The sequence below is a fragment of the Miniopterus natalensis genome, chromosome 21 (assembly GCF_054644295.1).
Source record: "Miniopterus natalensis isolate mMinNat1 chromosome 21, mMinNat1.hap1, whole genome shotgun sequence".
Taxonomy (NCBI): Eukaryota; Metazoa; Chordata; class Mammalia; order Chiroptera; family Miniopteridae; genus Miniopterus; species Miniopterus natalensis.
In genome coordinates, this window is record NC_142101.1 from 7032551 (window position 1) to 7049481 (window position 16931).

Below are 16931 nucleotides of genomic sequence, written 5' to 3' on the forward strand. Positions count from 1 at the left end.
CTGCAGTGACAGGGTCAGAGGGCTTCTGCCTAATCACCGTGAGACTCATGCTGGAGTCTGGGAACCAGCACTCCTCTCCCAGATCACCCATTGGAGGTGAAATGAGGCTTCACGTTGCTGATGACACATCGCCTGCCCCAGGCCAGGCCCTCCAGCGAAGGACACAGACCTTGTATGGCCTGCTCTTTCTTGCCTTCTGTTGGCCGGAGTTGGCAACACCTTTTTTTTTTCCCATGAGAAAAAAGGTACAACTTGCTGCTCTTTACTCCTCGTGTGTGAGGAAAGAGAAGGGAATGTGGTGTCTCAGTCGCCTTTGTAGTGACGTCCCCTTTGACTCTCCAGTTCTGTAGATGCGTGGGCTTTATTTTAGAACATGCAAAGGAAGGTGCTCGAATCCAAACATTGTTTTAGTTTATAGGAGCCAAGAACCGCAGCAGGAAACCCTCAAGGGGACGGAAGTACGGTTGACCGAGTTGCTCTCTGGCACGCCTGGCCCTTGCTCATCAAGTTTGCTTTAACCGAAGCTTTACCGGTCTCCTCTAGGCCAAGAGCCATGTCTTGCCCACCCTTCTGTGCCCAGCCTGGCCTTTAGTATGTAAGCGTTTGTCACATGGATGGATATAAAGAAGATTGGGATACAGTAAAGGGACAGGAAGTACTTTCAAGGTCAACTTTTAGGGTAAATAAGTGCGAGTTGAGGGAGAAGGGGTCATAGGTGATGACCCTGAATACATGAGATTTTGTCCCTTCTACTGGGCAAGGAGGGGCTTTCCCAGCAAGGGGACGTGTAGAAGCAGAAACGTGGAGTGGGAGCGTACAGGGTGGCTGTAGGGATCTTTCAGCCAGAGTGAGATGTGTGTGAACCAGAGTGATCATTTTCATTAAGGCCACATTCAGATATAAAGGGAACAAGACAGTGGCTGACAGTGAGCATTTTGGGGACCCCAGCAGGAAATCCTAACCCGTCACCCAACCTTAGGCAAGTCGCTTCACTTCTGGGTTCATAAAGTGAGGGTGTCAGAATTGATGATCTCTCTCCTTCAGGATCTGATGTTATGTTGTGAGTCTGGGCGGGCGGTTAATACTCAGAACGCCAGACTGTGTTCTCTGGCACAAGGAAAAAAAGAATGTTTCTTTGAGGCAAAACCAAAGGATCAGTAAAAATGCTGTTGGTGGTGTGGTGGAAGTTTCGATGTTACTCGGTGCTATTCTGGCTGGGATCTTGTCAAGTCGGCTCTGCTGGTCAAATGCTTGAGATTCTCCTGGGATGTTTGGGCAACTGCAGGAGCCACCAGGACTCCAAGCACTTGGTTTGAGCTGGGCTCGTGCGGAGATCTCTCTGGTCATGTGAGGCTGGAGGATTCACTGCCTTCCTTCCTGTGTTTGGGCCTGGCCCACCCTCCGGAGTAGGGTCACAGTCCCCAGGAAGCAGGGCCACTGGGTGTGAAAGAGCCTGGGTATCCCAGTGCGCCACCTTCCGCGTTCCTCCAAAACTGCGCCTTTCTTAGGCCTCCCTAAGTGAATGGGACACACTGCTGTTCACATTTGATGATGGACACGTGTTAGTCAGACAAGTGCTTAGGATCAGCCGCCAACACGGAGGCCCGTTCTCCGTGGCTGAACTTGTTTATCACAGTTTCAGACTCTGCATCTCTCTCTTCATTAACCTGGAAAGTCAAATAGTGATTTCCCGTGACCGTAATTTTTATAAGAAAACAAGCTTCTTTTCTTTTTTTGGCGTTTTACTAAATAATAGCAATTGTGTTAAGTGGTCATTCTTTTATTTTTTTTCTTCAGGTAAATAAAGATTTTTGCAGTTAGGAACTGGAAAGAAAAACAGTCACACCGAGTTAATTAGTATGTATTTGTAAGTGAAAGTGGTTCCACTGTCCCTTCATAGACAGTGTTCCGTCCATGCTTCTGAAATTCTGAGGTCTGGTGCGGAGGAGCTGGCCCCTCAGTGCACGGGACCACATGCTCTTTGCCTGAGATGAGCCTCACCCTGGAAGCAGAGGCCTCATCACAGAAGCAGGTGATGGGAAGTTCCTGGAGGTGGCATCATAACGTCCCTCCTGAACTCGAGTCTGCAGGAAAGTTCTAGAGAGCTGGATGCGTCCACCTTGTAGCTGGCTGCTGCTGCGAGTACTGTTCTGGGTAGAACCAGTGAAAAGCAGGAGTGATGTCCCCTGTCGCTTCCCTGCCCAGCTGACTCATGTCTGGGCCCAGGTTTCCTGTTTCCTCTTAGGACGGTTCATGACCAGCTAGAAGCAGAGAATTGGACGGATTCAGTGGTGGCCATTGAATCAAGTATTTACAGCCGTTTTCTAACGCATGAGGTCATTGACTTACTGGTGGCCCTGCCTTCAGGAAGCTAGGCTGTCTTCTGTCAGTCCAGTCCCCAGTGGGTGGCTGCCTCCCTGACCCCTACCTGGTTGGTCAGCCCCCAGTAGCCAGGCCTGTGGTAGAACAGAGCAGCAGCCGTGGGGCCCCGAGGGCCCTTTGCTGTCCTCACTGCAGGGATCAGGGGACTGCACTCCTGTGTTGGGGTGGCAGCTGCAGCCTCCTTGGGGATGTTACTGTCTACTCGCGGCTTCTGTCTCAGGTGGCACAGCGAGGGGCCTGCAGGGTCAGGTGGGACTGGTCAAGTCAGGGCAGGACAGGTCTCAGGTGCCTGGTGCAGAATCTGTAAGAAAGGCACTCCCATGGGGCTCGCTGTCGAGGGTGTCACACTCCACAGTGCCAGGGTCTCAGGTCCCCGTGAGCATGGGGGACAGGGACAGACTTGGGGCCCAGGTCTGCTTACCTGCAGCTCAGTGCACTGGACCTCGCTTCCAGTGGGGTGCTCCAGGGAGTGGGGGAGCTGTGGACATTCTCCAAGGTCTTAGAAGTGCAAGATCAGCCTAGAACACAGTTGCGACATTTTACGTAGATAATGTGGAGTAAAACTCATTTGGCCAGAGTTTGGCCAGTTTTACTTCCTGGCCCATCTTGCTCTCTGGGCTCCTGACTCCATTTTTTCAGTTTGCCAAGGGGGAAAGAACATTAGCAAAAGGCTCTAGAGACAGATGGGAACTGAGCCCATTTGGGGTTCCGCATGCTTACGTACCAAGGGGGAATACTGTTCATATTTTGCGTCTGTGTAGTGTTTAATGTCTTGGAGCGCTCTGTGTTCCTCCTGCCTGGGTCCCACAGCCCTATCTGAGGTGTGCTGGGCAGACACGACCCCCTACTACAGGAGAAACTGAGTCTGAGGGAGGGCTCGCATTGCTGCAGGCTGCAGTTACTCGTGTCCTCAGAGGCGGACACACATCTGTGCCTTCTGAAGCCGCTGTGCCATCCGCCACACCGGTGCCTCATACGCACCCAGGGTCACAGGAGGCGTCAGGCATGTGACAGTAATGCCAGTGTGAGACATACTATTCTAAAGCAAGTAATTTCCAGTGTGTGAGAGTGAGAGCCAAAACCTGCTATAAGAAACCATATACTCTTTCAGTTCATCAACAACATTAATACTCACTTCTAATATTCACCTCACTATGTGCAGGTGCCTGACTGTGGGGCTTCAGAGGAAGGAGAGGAAGCTGCTGGTCATCTCGTTTCATATAAATAAGAGAAATTCACTCTGATAACTTAAACAGGCATTGGTTTTATGAAGGATTATTTTCAAAGTATTTTTTATTTATTGAATTTAAAGTGTTTTTATGTATGTGTGGGTTTACATGTTAAAACTCTTTCAAGTTCTTCATTCATGTAATTCTAGAGTGAATATTTTCGATGTAAGATCCCCCACGTCTCTTATTTATTAGGTACCTTTTTCAGATGTGGCCATATCGAGTCCAAAGACTCGTGCAGTTGTCTTTATTGGTGCTGGGAGGCAGAAGCCATCTGCAGCACACAAGGGCGTCCACCCCCAGACCCTCAGTGCGGGGGCACCTGTGTGCGCACACGCACGTGGGCCACTTCCACGATGTGCTGGGCACAGTGGCATCGTTTTCCTTCAACCCTGTTTCTTTATTACTTGTTATACGTGTGCATATCTTAGCCAGCTAAGCTCCGAGGATTAGGAGGCTGTCATTCATCTCTAATGCTCCCCAGGCCCCAGCAGCCAGTACAGTGCGGAACAGAACTGAAGACACTTATTTACTGGGCGGACAAAAGGGTTTTTGTATCAGATAATAAACCTCATAAAGCTGTTCAACAAGTCGGTATCCTGTAATTCAGATAAACGGGAATAATGCGGAGATGGCTTTGAGTGTGTGTGGTGAGTGAATGGGGCGCGTTCTGTATTTGCTGCTAAAATTACTATTTTTTAGAAATCAAATGCTAGACTCTTGTATGGATTGGCAGGTTTGTTTTCATGCCTTTGTGCTCAGCAGAAAGGAGGCATCTTCCGATTTGATGGCGTTTTGGTTTACTTGTTGTGTTTTCACAAAGAGCCCATTGAAAGTAGTTGCTGTGTTTGTTTAGTTCAGTTTTCAGTAGTATTGATTGATTTAGTTCTATGTTTGCACCATGGACTTAGTGCTCAATAGGGTGGGTGAGAGGATTCTTCCCTTTGTGCTAAACAACAGGAGGGACCCCTAAGAGTATGTTTTTCTAGGCTCTGGCCTACCAGGCTTTTATTATAAAATGCTCAGGTTCCAACCTCCCTTGTTGCCTGCCCGATATCACTAACCCTTATCTAAATAATAGAACAGGTTATTTTCTATGGTTTTTAAATGAAAACAACAGAAGTACTTCCCCAATCGGTTGGTACTAAATAGGAATTATTTTCTTCTTTTGCTGAGTTTTCCTAAGACACAAATGCCTCAGCTTAAATTATTAATCAGAACGTCTGACTTCCTACTGTGTCATCTGTAATTCAGGGGCCGCGTTGCTGAAAAATGCAGTAACTAAGAACCTCCTGAGGGAACGAGGTACAGGGCTCTCTCTTTTTATCTCTTTCTGACTTAAAAGATGTCATGGGAACAGTCAATACCCACAGCTGTTCTTCTGTCTACTTGAAAAAATTCCATGATCAAAATATTCCACTTAACAAAATAGCTCTTTGTTTATTCTGCTTTTGACATATAAATAGATGGATCTATGGGTATGCGAAAGCAGCTTACTACCAGGAATTGGTTTCTGTTTTTTACTGACACATGGAAAAGTTAAAAACTTCATAATAATCTCATTATAATACAATGAAGTTCCTAAAATAATTTAAATAGAAGTTGTAGTTGGGAAGAGAGCAGTGCCTGGTGGGTAATTGCTTTGGGCATTTCCTTCACCTTCTGAAAGCTTCTGTTTGCCTCTTGCAGAATCAGCTTAACTGTTGCAAGTCGGTTACTGCGTTGTGCTCCTATTATGCTTCTTCCATAAATCAGCAGGTAGTGCATTATATTTTGTAAACAGGACTGTGCTCCTTGGAGATAGTTATTATGTATCTTACTCATTTTCATTGCTCAATTTTAAGTCAATTAGTTTATCAGTTCATTCATACATAAGTAAACTTTATAAATTCATAAATTAAATGTTTCCACTAATATTTTTAGAACTTTTGATCTAGGAAACTGGGAGAGAAACACTTTGCATCTAGGTCTCATTGGATCTTTAGAATAATCTTTTGAAGTAGATATAATTGTTGCAATTTTACAGCTGGGAACCGAGGCTCAGGAAGGTGAAGTCACTTTGCCACAGTCTCAGCTACCAGGTGGCAGAGCCTGGAACCTTGCCCAGTGCCCAGGTGCAAAGACAGGTCTCTGCCTTCACAGTACTTAGGGCTTAGACGAGGAGAGTGACAAGTAAATAGGCTGGCATAAAACAGCGTAGTGTCTTTCTCTTACAACATATGGTAAGAGAAAAGGTGCGGGATGCTGCGGGGCCCAAAGTAAGATACCTTAGCATAGAGCCAATGCTAAGATTCGAGAAGAACCCAGTATATGAGCTGAGGTCTAAAAACACCTGTTAGCGAGGCAGGAAAAAGGGTTTTGAAGAGAGTGGGCAGTGGGCGAGCTGTCAGAGCCCCTGGCATACGACCGTGAAGGGCAGCGTGTGTGGTGTGTGGAGCCCCAGCAGCCACTCCCAGACCAAATCACAAGTGACCTGTGCTACCTCAAAGCAATCAGGTTTTGCCTGGCCGGCGTGGCTCAGTAGTTGAGCATCGACCTAGGATCCAGGAGATCGTGGTTTGATTCCGGGTCGGGGCACATGCCCAGGTTGCGGGCTCGATCCCTGGTGTGGGGTGTACATGGGTAGCCGGTCCATGACTCTCTCGTCATTGATGTTTCTATCTCTCTCCCCCTCTCCCTCCCTCTCTCTGAAATCAATAAAGTTATATTAAAGAAAAGCAGTCAGGTTTTACTGAGGAAAATGGGGAAACACTGAAGGGTTTTATAATAACCGAGGAGACATAAGATCGTGGCTCTAGCTCTGGAGGTGGCAGCTGGGACAGCAAGGTCTGCGCGGACTTGAGAGCATTCAGGTCAGGTTCACAGGCCCAGTTGGATGTGGACTGTGACGGGGGCAGGCTGAGCCTAGGCTGGGCCTGGGCGGCAGGGGGTGGGACGGTGGCCCCACTCCTGAGCTGGGGAGGAGGTCGGTGTGAAGGCGGTGGGCAGAGGGTGGGAGCGGTCACAGCTCGGCCTGGCAGTGTTGTGTATGAGACACCGGCACAGAAAAAGTGGCATATGAGACGAATAGAATTACGCCGGGGAATGTGAGGATCGAAAGGACCATAGAGCCTGCAGTCAGCCTGAGGATGGGTAGCATTTAATCGGGACCAGAGGTGGGGCCAGCAAGGAAATAGAGGGACTCAAGAGTCGCTGTGCCCCAGGCGTGTGTCACGATAACCTGTCAACTCTGTGCTTTGGGCGCTTTGGTTTGCAGCCATTTCAGTTTAGGTGGCTGGTTGGAAGTTAATCATGAGGCCACCAAAGTGCCAGGCACGGCTCTGGGGCTGGGGGCGTAAGCAGTGAACAGGGTAGACGGTCCTACTCTCAGGGAGCTTACGCCTAACAAACTTGATTTCACCCTTGCGTTCACCATGGGCTGTAGTTCACTAGGAAGCAGAGTCATAATGTGGGGTTCTAGGGAGTCTGAATCCTCAGGCACTTTTAACTGGGGTCCCTGCTCTGCTCTCATGGAAAGTCCTAACTACAAAAGGGATCAGCTCTTGTGGGGCTTTGGAAAAGCCTCTAGACAGCAGCGTGGGGCACTTTTAGAAGCTGTCTAACACCAGTGTGAACATTCCGCCAGGAAAAGATTTTATGCTCCTTCACACGTCATAGGTAGGTTGCCCCTATGTTATAAAACTCTGAAGAGGAGAATTTGGCTTTTTTTTTCATTCTCATGCCCCCAGATATTTATCTTTGGTACCACTCCAACATTTAATTCATGATAAGTGCCTAAGAACTAATTTTCATGTCCCAATTTACCCGAAACTTAGCAGTCAGCACTGTGGCTGTTACTGAGCATCTATATCCATTTATGGCCATTGTTACTTAGTAATAGCCCACTGATCAAATCGTCTCATATTTAGGTGTTTGCTGTGAGATGACTGTGAGTTAATGGGTTGTTTTATAGTTATTTAGCCATAGCTTCACTTAGTACGAGGCTGAATGTACCTGAACTCGGTGATTTTATGGTAAATGAATTTCAGGTGATCAGACCCTGGGTGTGAGCTCTCCTCAGATCTTCTGTCACCTTCCTGGCCACAGAGGCGGTAACAGTGGGACCTGATCATTTGTCCCTCATTTCATTTCCTGCCCAGTTATGCATGTTGGTATTATAGCTGATGGGATGGGAGTGTGGAAATACACATTTTTACGGTAGTTAGACTTTATTATGAATCTGCCATATAGTTTCAACCTTTTTTTTTTTTTTTTTTTTTTTTTTGACTAGGGCTCATAATTTGTGCATTTTGTGGTCTTCCAATCATTTGCTACAGGTGCAGTTCTGGTCAGTGGCTGAATTATAACTATGATGTTGGTCTTAAAGGCTCATTAATGTCTCATGGAAAACTGGAAAACATTCTGTTGGAAGACAGTTGTGCTTAAATACCACATTTTCTCCATTTCTGTTCTGTCCTTGAAAACTTAGTCCCAAGACCCTTCACTTGGGGACAGATTGCTCTTCTAAGCTCTCAGATGCTTTAATTTCTATTTGAGTTCCCGCTTGGTCGCCACATTCCCTAGCCGTTCCCCACTCAGGGTCCCCACTACCTGAGGTCACAGGTTCACACGTCACTTTTTAAGGTGCCCTCAGAACGCTGGTGTCAAGTTTCTCTTTCTACTGGGGAGCGAGAGCCATAGAGTTCGATGACATGTTAGAATAATTGGGGACTATGGGGTGTGGGGGGCAAGTCCTTGACATTAAAATGAGCCTGAAGAGGAAGAACACTGTAGAACTGTGCTGGGCTCTGTGTTGCTGACCAGCACTCGAAGATGCAGACGCGACATCTCCCCTATCCCCCAGACGGTCAGTGTCTGCGTCTGGGGAATTGGCTGGAGAGGGGCGTTCACTGGGGATTAGCCTGTTCTCTTTCGCTCTTTATTTTTTAAAAAGTTTTTCTAGTGAATTGAGTCTTTCATCTTTTTTATTGAGGAATAACTGAAATACAGCGTTATGTTAGTTTCAGGTGTATAACATAATGACTTGATACCCACAGTGAGTCTAGTTAACATGCAGCACCTCCCATCTACGGCCAGGCCACCCCAAACGCGCCCCATCTCATCCGATCTCGGAAGCTGAGCAGGGTCGGGCCTGGTTAGTACTTGGATGGGAGTTGAATCTTCTTTTTTTGTGAAGAGAACTTTTAAGATCTACTCTCTTAACAACTTTCAAATATACAGTACAGTATTGTCAGCTGTAGTCACCATGCTGTGCATTACATCCCAGAACTTATTTTATAACTGGAAGTCTGTACCTTTTAACCACCTTCCCTGTGTTGCCCACCCCCCACCCCCTGCCTCTGACGGGGGCACCCATCACCCATCTGTTCTCTGTATCTGTGAATTCTTTTTTTTTTAAAGATTACTCATGTCAGTGAGATCTTGCAGTATTTGTATTTCCCTGACTTGTATCACTTAGCATAATGTAGTCTGATCTCTTTATAAAGGCCTCAGGAAGGAATGAAATGACTCTTCCATTTTCTTTGATGTTTAACTTTTAAACCACACCAAGTTAGCAGTGGGAATTCATTCAGTAATGAAGTTATTAGGCAAGTAGTTTAAGATCCTCTTAAGTAGAATTAAGGCAGAGGGAGCGAGTGGTAAGGGTGGTGCCTCTATGCACAGGTGGGGGTCTGCATTCAGTTATGTTTTCTTAATATTTCATGAAATAGCACTTTTTAAAAATCCTCACCCGAGGATATGTTTTTATTGATTTTTAGAGAGAGAGGAAGGGACAGAATGCAAAACATTGGTTGGTTGCCTCCGATACACTCCCTGACCGGGGATTGAACCCGCAACCCCTGTGGTGCACAGGGTGATGCTGCATCCACTGGGCCACCCGGCCAGGGCATGCAGTAGCACTTGTGCTGTTTGAGGAAAATTACCATGGCCTTTTTTTTTTTTTTTTTTTTTTTTTTGAGAACACTGCATTTGCCAGTTAAAAACTATCACAACCCGTTTTTTTACAATCTGTGAGAATGATGAAATGATACCAAATCAGAGAGGAACAGGAGCTGCCTGGCAACTGTTTGTTGCAGAGATGATGTGCGGGCTCCAAGGTTCCTGTGGCTTCACCTCCACCTGGGACCCGAGGCCAGGTTCTGTGATGGTATGGTTTCCATGGCACAGTTTCCACTTGCCGTCCTGTTGGGGGTGATGCCATTTGAGGGCTTACATCCACATATCCAGGGAGCTGGTGTGGCACCGCCTGAGGAAAAACAGTTCTGAAGCAGTAGGCTGCTCTGCCTGTCCCAGAAGGTGACGGCAGGATGGGCCATGTAGGCCGCCTCCTTTCTCACCGCGCCCGGGGATGGCTGCAGCCTGGTCCAGGTGCTGGCCCATCCAGAGGTCATTCCAGTGCACGCTTCAGATTTTCATCCCTCTACTGTTTCCTGTCGGCATTTCTCCTGGTCAGAGCCTATGCCATTTCCTGTTAATATCTGGTTTTTAAAGACATCAGTCTTAATTCTTCTCTCTGTATGGTAATACTTTAAAAATTGCATATGTTAATATTTCTAATTTATTTTACTTAAAACATTCTATGATTGTTTTGAGGTGCTTTGTTTTTATCACAGTATTAACAACTTAAGTATTTTAGTGCTATTTTAAAATGGAAGGTGCTATTGCTACTACTTTGTATTTAGTCATGTTTAGGAGCCCATTTAAAGGGAATGTGCCATCTGTAATGCTGTCACTTTGGGGAGCTCTGGCAGCTGGGAAGTGGGACCTGGTTGTGAGGTGGCAGGAGGATCTGCTGTGCTTCTGTTGAGACTAAGTTTGTTAAGCAGCTCCCATGTCAAGAGCTTTTGGCTCTGAGCACTCTGAATTGTTAGTGGCACATGTAAAATGTGTCAAAGGATGTGTAATGGTGGGGTTGAGGCAGGTGTCCTGCCCGGAGGCTCTGGTTTTGATACTGGAGTCAAGAGCCAGAGCTATAATTTTCCATTCATTTATTCATGGACCAAGCAGTCTGTGCAGCACAGTACAAAGGAGTTGTGCTCATTGAGCTTACTGTCTTTGGTCTTTAATTAAATATAAATGTGGTCTCTTAGAACATTTTAAAATTGGTCTGGAGTCCACACAAATCTGCCTCAAACTCAATAAACCCAAAAAGGTCATGAGTAGGTTCAAACAACTGAGAAATTCCAGGGGCAGAACTGGTTTCAAGCCCAGTGGATCCAGAGCTGTGTGCTCAGGAGTCCTCCTTTCCCACGCCTGGCTCTGGGTCCCGGCTGTTGTCCCCTTTCTCAGTCACACCAGCAAGGTGAGCCCTGTCATTGACCTGACTTGGCTCCGGGGCTCATCCCTGGACCACCTGTGGCCAGAGGAGGCGGCACAGTCATTGGTCAAACCTGAGTCACATGTTAGGGGTGGAGTCAGCTCTGCACCAATGAAATGGTTGTAGGGGGTGGTTCCCGGAGGATTCAGGATCCCATTGCCAGAGGATGGGGAATAGACCCCCGACCAGAAATCAGCTGTCCACTGGAGCTGCTGTTCTTACCACAGACGAGAAATTAAAAGATCTCAACAAGGAATTCTCAGAAGGTTTCTTTGGGAAAAGGTTTTGTGTGCTCTGAGTTTCTGTAGCTTTCCTGGTTTTTGGCAAACCTAATAATAAACTTCAGCATAAATTCGTCTATATTTAATGACTTCTATGATTTGTTTTTGAAAAATCTTGACAGCGTAGCGGTGTTTTCTGTTTCTATAAGAGATCTGTGGGATAAAAGTTTTGTTTTTTTCTCTCTTTCCTGTTGAACAAGGGTAAGTTAGAAATGTCAGGGGGTGCGGAAGCACAAGAGATAGGTTTTCAAATTTGAGTCTGAACCCAGTGACCTCTGAGAACTTCGTGGTCAGCTTTTCCAGAATTAATTATTAAGGGTATGTGTTGTCCTTGCTAATCCTAGTTTTAAGTTTCTGTGTTTTACATATTCACTGGCAGGTGGCTTAAACCCAGAGCCTCCTTGTGGGATGCAGTGAATGGGTTGCTGGTGTGGGGACCTGCCAGTGTGCTCAGCTCTGCCCGCGTGGGGTGGGGCCATGGCTGGGCGGAGTCTTAACTGTGCCCCAGCCTTGGGCACCTGCCGCTTTGACTGGCATGTGTGGTGTGACTATTGGTACTTACACGGCATGGAAAAGGAAGGTGGGGTACATCCTAAAATTTTTACATAGTATTTGGTCTCTTAAATAGGAGAATGAAAGATAAAGGAGTTTCGGTCGTGGATAAGGTAGCTCTTTGCATTTCATGGATGCATTGCTCATTTTTTAGTTAGGGATTGGGCATCGATCTATCTAAATTTTCCATTCTTGGATCAGTTTGGGGAATTTGTGTTTTGCCAGAAAATCATTAGTTTCCTCCGTGCTTTCAAATCTGTTTCCATAGAGTTGCTTGTGGTATAATTCTTTTATACTTATACATTGACCCTTGAACAACACGGGTTTGAACTACACAGGTCCACTTATATGAGATTTTTTTTTTTTTTTTTTTTTCAGTAAAACCTGTATTGTTTCTGATCTGTGGACGGGAGTCGCCTGGGTGTGGAGGGCCAACTGTATGCATTTTACATAGGGATTTTGGTATCTGTAGGGGGGCGTGGAACCAATTTAAGTTTTGGGGGAGTCAGAAGTGTATTTTTGACTGTTCAAGGGTTAGGCACTCCTAACCCCCATGATGTTCAAGTGATTATTTTTCAGTTATTTTTAATTAAAATATTGCATTTTTATGACCCCTGTGTGTGTGGTCATGTCTCCTTTCTCTCTTCTAAGCTTGTATAATATTATTATTTCTTTTCCCCTTTCAGGCTTAGAAAGGAGTGTATCTACCTTTTGGGTTTACCTGTCCCTATTGCATTACTTTCGCCTTCATCTTGATTCATTCCTTCTCTCCTGGGGTTTTTTTTGGTACTTTATCTAATTCCTTAAAGTACTTAGTTCCTGATTATATTTCTAGAAACTACACAGTCCACTAGTTTGGAGCTGGGTCCTGGGCAGGGCATGGCTCTTCCTTCTGTGATCGGCTGCTGCAAATTAACACTGTAGAAGGGAAAGTGAGTGTCATGGGCACCCCTTCTGGGAATTCACACAGCCCTGTGCTAACCATTCGTCATTCTTAAGCGCTCAGGTTTTGTTGAGTGTTCTGTGAGCAGCAGAATTATCAGGAAAACTTAGAGACTGTGCAGAAGCCCAGTGCAGTGAGCAAATACCATTTCAGCAGAGAGATATTAGGCAAGAAGTTGTATTCGTATCTCAGCTGTCACTTTTTCAGTTTCCAGGAAAGGGTTTGACAATGGCCTAAATCATATAGGGGGTAACTATAAACATATAATTCAGAATTGTCTGTGGTCTTGTCAGTCAACACAGTAATTCTAAGTGAAATAGGTGAGATGCAGTCATCTCTTCTCTTTCTGAGAGCCATGGGCAGACCGTGGTCTGTTCTGTGCAGGGGACATCTGACCGTCATGACCCCTTTTGTTTGTCACTCCCTAAGCTGTCGTTGTGCTTCCTCAATTATGAAGCTGCCCTGGGAACAAATAGCATGTTGTCCAGTGAGGGGAGGAAAGCAAGCTGCCATCAGGGGAAACTACCTGCTCTCAGGAGACCCCTACATGTTCCTCTCAGGGCCTGTAAGAGCCCACTGGAGGGTCCTTATACTGTTTAGCTGGATGGAATTTTAACATTTGCTAACTGAACTGCAGTTATTTTTTATACTTTGGTGAAAACTAAGGGAAATCAGCTATATTTTACCTTTATTACCATCATTTTTTTCAGAAGAAGTAGAGTTGTTCTTTCATTCTTATGCCAGTGAGTAAGATTCCCAGACTGCCATGGATTGGGAAAATATATAATGGAAATTATTTTGTTTTATTAAATATAGGAGAATTTGAAAAAATTATTTGTAATTAAAGAGAAGAGTTGATGAAGTCTAGTTTCTGCCAACCTCAGAGGTAAATTGCAGTGTTAAATTCTACTCCTTTATTTGACCCTGAACATTTGTTGTGTTGCAAGAGGCACAGTGAGCTAGAAAGTTGCCCTCGTTCAGACACCACATTCTTGAGACCCCTGCCCCCTTTACGGGGATCTCTGAGAGTTTATTACAGGAGAGCATTCTGAAAACTCATTTGTTAACACCTGGTATTGACCATTTTGCTGATGGACATTTTAAGTTTACCTGTTTTAAAAGAAACTATAGTAATACTCTAGCAATTGTATGCTTACTGCGTCACTCTTAAGATAGCTGGTTGAAATGCTGCCTGATTACCTGGGTAAGCCAGGCTACATTAAGTAGGTAACGTGATACAGAGGTGAAGGGCATAGCTCCCAGGTAGCGGAGCTTGAAGTTAGTCGTGGAGAGCTGAGTTACCCAGGAGTTCAGAGTACAAGGCAACGACTCTGGTCGGCATAGACAAGGAGCAGTGGGGCCCAGAGGAAGCACCCTGCCGGAGGGGTACCGGGGCCTGCTGGACCGTGTGCTGAGAAGTCCATCAGCCAAGCAGGGCAGTGTCTGCAGAAGGAGCAGATGAGCCGCAGTGCAGGCGCGAAACCTTGTGACGTTCGCGGGAATTGGAGGTGGGCAGAGGAGGGAAGGACAGGTAAGCACATATGGAGAATGTGTTGAACTTGAGCTGTAATAATTGCTAATGCTGTTTTCTGTTTTCTCAATTCAGGTGAAGGAGGTGCTCATGGCCGGACGTCTTAAGGAATACTTTTGAAAAGAACGGAGGTGAACAAAATCATTACAGCTAAGGCTACGCTGGGTTTGGAGAAACCGTACTCTGAGGATGTTGTTTGCTTTTGGTTAACGAAGGGAAATACAGCTTTAGAAGAAGGCTTTATCTCTGCGTTTAAATCCCCGGTGTGACTAACAATGTAACTGGGTCTGCATCAGCCTTCTGCTGAGGCGCGGCGCCCTGACCGAGGCCGACATGAGTGACCCGAGGCAGGTACAGGACGAGAAGCACAAGCTCGGCAGGGCCCCTGCCAAGTTCAAGGACCCCCCCAGAGCCATGCAGTCCGATGATTATTTTGCTAGAAAATTTAAAGCCATTAATGGCAGCATGGGACCTGCCACTTCTTTAAATGCCTCAAATTCCAGCGAGAGTGGTGGTCCAGCCAATGGTACCCCCGCTGTGCCCAAGATGGGTGTGAGGGCCAGGGTGTCCGAGTGGCCTCCGAAAAAGGACTGCTCCAAGGAGCTGGCCTGCAAGACACCGTGGGGAAGCCAGTCTCAGGCCAGCTACGACAGTGTCACCTCCGTCATGCACAATGGACAGAGTGACCAGAGCGACGGTCACCCGGAGGAGCAGCTCGACCTCGACTTCGTGGAGGCGAAGTACACAATCGGAGACATCTTCGTTCACTCCCCTCAAAGAGGACTGCACCCCATAAGGCAGAGAAGCAATAGCGACGTCACCATCAGCGACATCGACGCTGAGGACGTCTTAGACCAAAATGCCGTGAACCCCAACACGGGGGCCGCGCTGCACCGGGAGTACGGGAGCACATCGTCCATCGACCGGCAGGGCCTGTCCGGTGAGAACTTCTTTGCGATGCTCAGAGGGTACCGCGTGGACAGTTACGACCACAAGGCGATGGCGCCCTTTGGGTTCCCGGAGCTCTTCTCCTGCGACCCTGCCGTCTCGCCCAGCCTCCACGCCGCCGCCCAGATCTCTCGAGGAGAATTCGTCCGCATCTCAGGATTGGATTACATGGACAGCGCCCTCCTCATGGGCAGGGACAGGGACAAGCCTTTCAAGCGGAGGTTGAAGTCGGAGTTGGTGGAAACGTCCCTCTTCCGAAAGCTGCGAACTGTGAAGAGTGAACACGAGACTTTCAGGTTCACGTCCGACCTGGAGGACGGCCGTCTCGAGCGGGGCGCACGCCCCTGGAACTGCCAGCGGTGTTTTGCACATTATGACGTCCAGAGCATTTTGTTTAATATCAACGAAGCCATGGCCACGAGGGCCAGCGTGGGGAAAAGGAAGAACATGACCACCGGGGCCTCCGCCGCGTCCCAGACTCAGATGCTCGCGGGCCAGACGGGCAGCTGCGAGTCCCCGCTGGGGAGCAAGGAGGACCTCAACTCCAAGGAGAGCCTGGATGCCGATGAGGGTGACGGGAAGAGTAACGAGCTCGTGCTGAGTTGCCCTTACTTTAGAAACGAGACCGGGGGCGAAGGGGACCGGAGGATCGCCCTTTCGAGGGCCAACTCGTCCTCTCTCAGCTCCGGGGAGAGCTGCTCCTTTGAGTCATCGCTCAGCTCTCACTGCACAAACGCGGGCGTGTCTGTCCTGGAAGTGCCCAGAGAGAACCAGCCGATTCACAGGGAGAAGGTGAAGCGCTACATCATCGAGCACATTGACCTTGGGGCCTACTATTACCGCAAGTTCTTCTACGGGAAAGGTAAGAGGCCCTGCCTGCGTGCGTGTCCCAGCGGGGATTCTTTAGGGCCCATTGTAAGTTCTGTTTGGTGACCCAGCACCTTCCATGTAGTGTCCAAGGCCACTGTCCACGGGGTTGGTTCTCCATCGCTCCAGACCAGTCCCTTCTTTAGAAATCCCCAGTGCCCTGCCTTTGCTGATTTGTAATCCCCAATGTGGAAATGCCTTCTCCTTTCTCTCTCTCGGCCAGTTTGTGAGCATCATAGCGTCAGACTTGATGGGGAGTTACTCTGTTTTAGACGACTTCCCTGGTTAACTCTGTCCCTCTCTAATTCCTCTGAATGATCTCTTACACTGTTGTTTACAGTGGGTAATTCTGTGGTTTTTCCTCTAGCCTTTCCAGTACTTTTCCCTACACCTATGCTTCATCTTTTCAATTGTATGTCTCCACAGCTCTTTCTGCACTGTTGGCTGTATAGGAAGTTAAATAAATCTTTGTTGAAAGAATGTATAATTAGCATGATAGGCAAATTTAGTTTCTAGTTCTATAAATGGGCTTAAAGGGTTAGATACAAGTAAGTCTTTGGTGGTGCGATTTGAGAAATTCTTTAATCACTCGTAAATTATGTTTAGTTTTATTTATATCTTCCGGCTCGAAGGATACATTCCTCAGAAGTCATGTAGTTATATCCTCAAATTGTAGTTTAAATCCTTTAAATAAGTGACCTCAGTTATTTTGGGGATATGAGAAACCCCTCTGCTCGAGAGACCTGTGGAGAATCTGGCCCCCCCCACACAATGGCAGTAACACGTAAAAGGGAAGCACTCAGGGTGGCTGTCTGTGCCTTTTTTGGGTGCAGTTCACCTCCTTTGCCCCCTCCTTACAGGACAGCATACTTTCCACGCC

General features: G+C 47.1%; 1 protein-coding gene across 7 annotated transcripts in view; it reads left to right on the forward strand.

Annotated features, from left to right (window-relative positions):
- Nucleotides 1-16931, forward strand: part of SIPA1L2 (signal induced proliferation associated 1 like 2) — a 129801-nt gene that overhangs the window by 30395 nt on the left and 82475 nt on the right. For all 7 annotated transcript variants that reach the window (XM_087828897.1, XM_087828898.1, XM_087828899.1 and 4 more), the window contains exon 2: nucleotides 14312-16046. In XM_087828897.1, coding sequence (XP_087685023.1) covers nucleotides 14570-16046 — 1477 coding nt within the window. In that variant the 5' untranslated portion in view covers nucleotides 14312-14569. The remainder of the gene's footprint in view (nucleotides 1-14311; nucleotides 16047-16931) is intronic.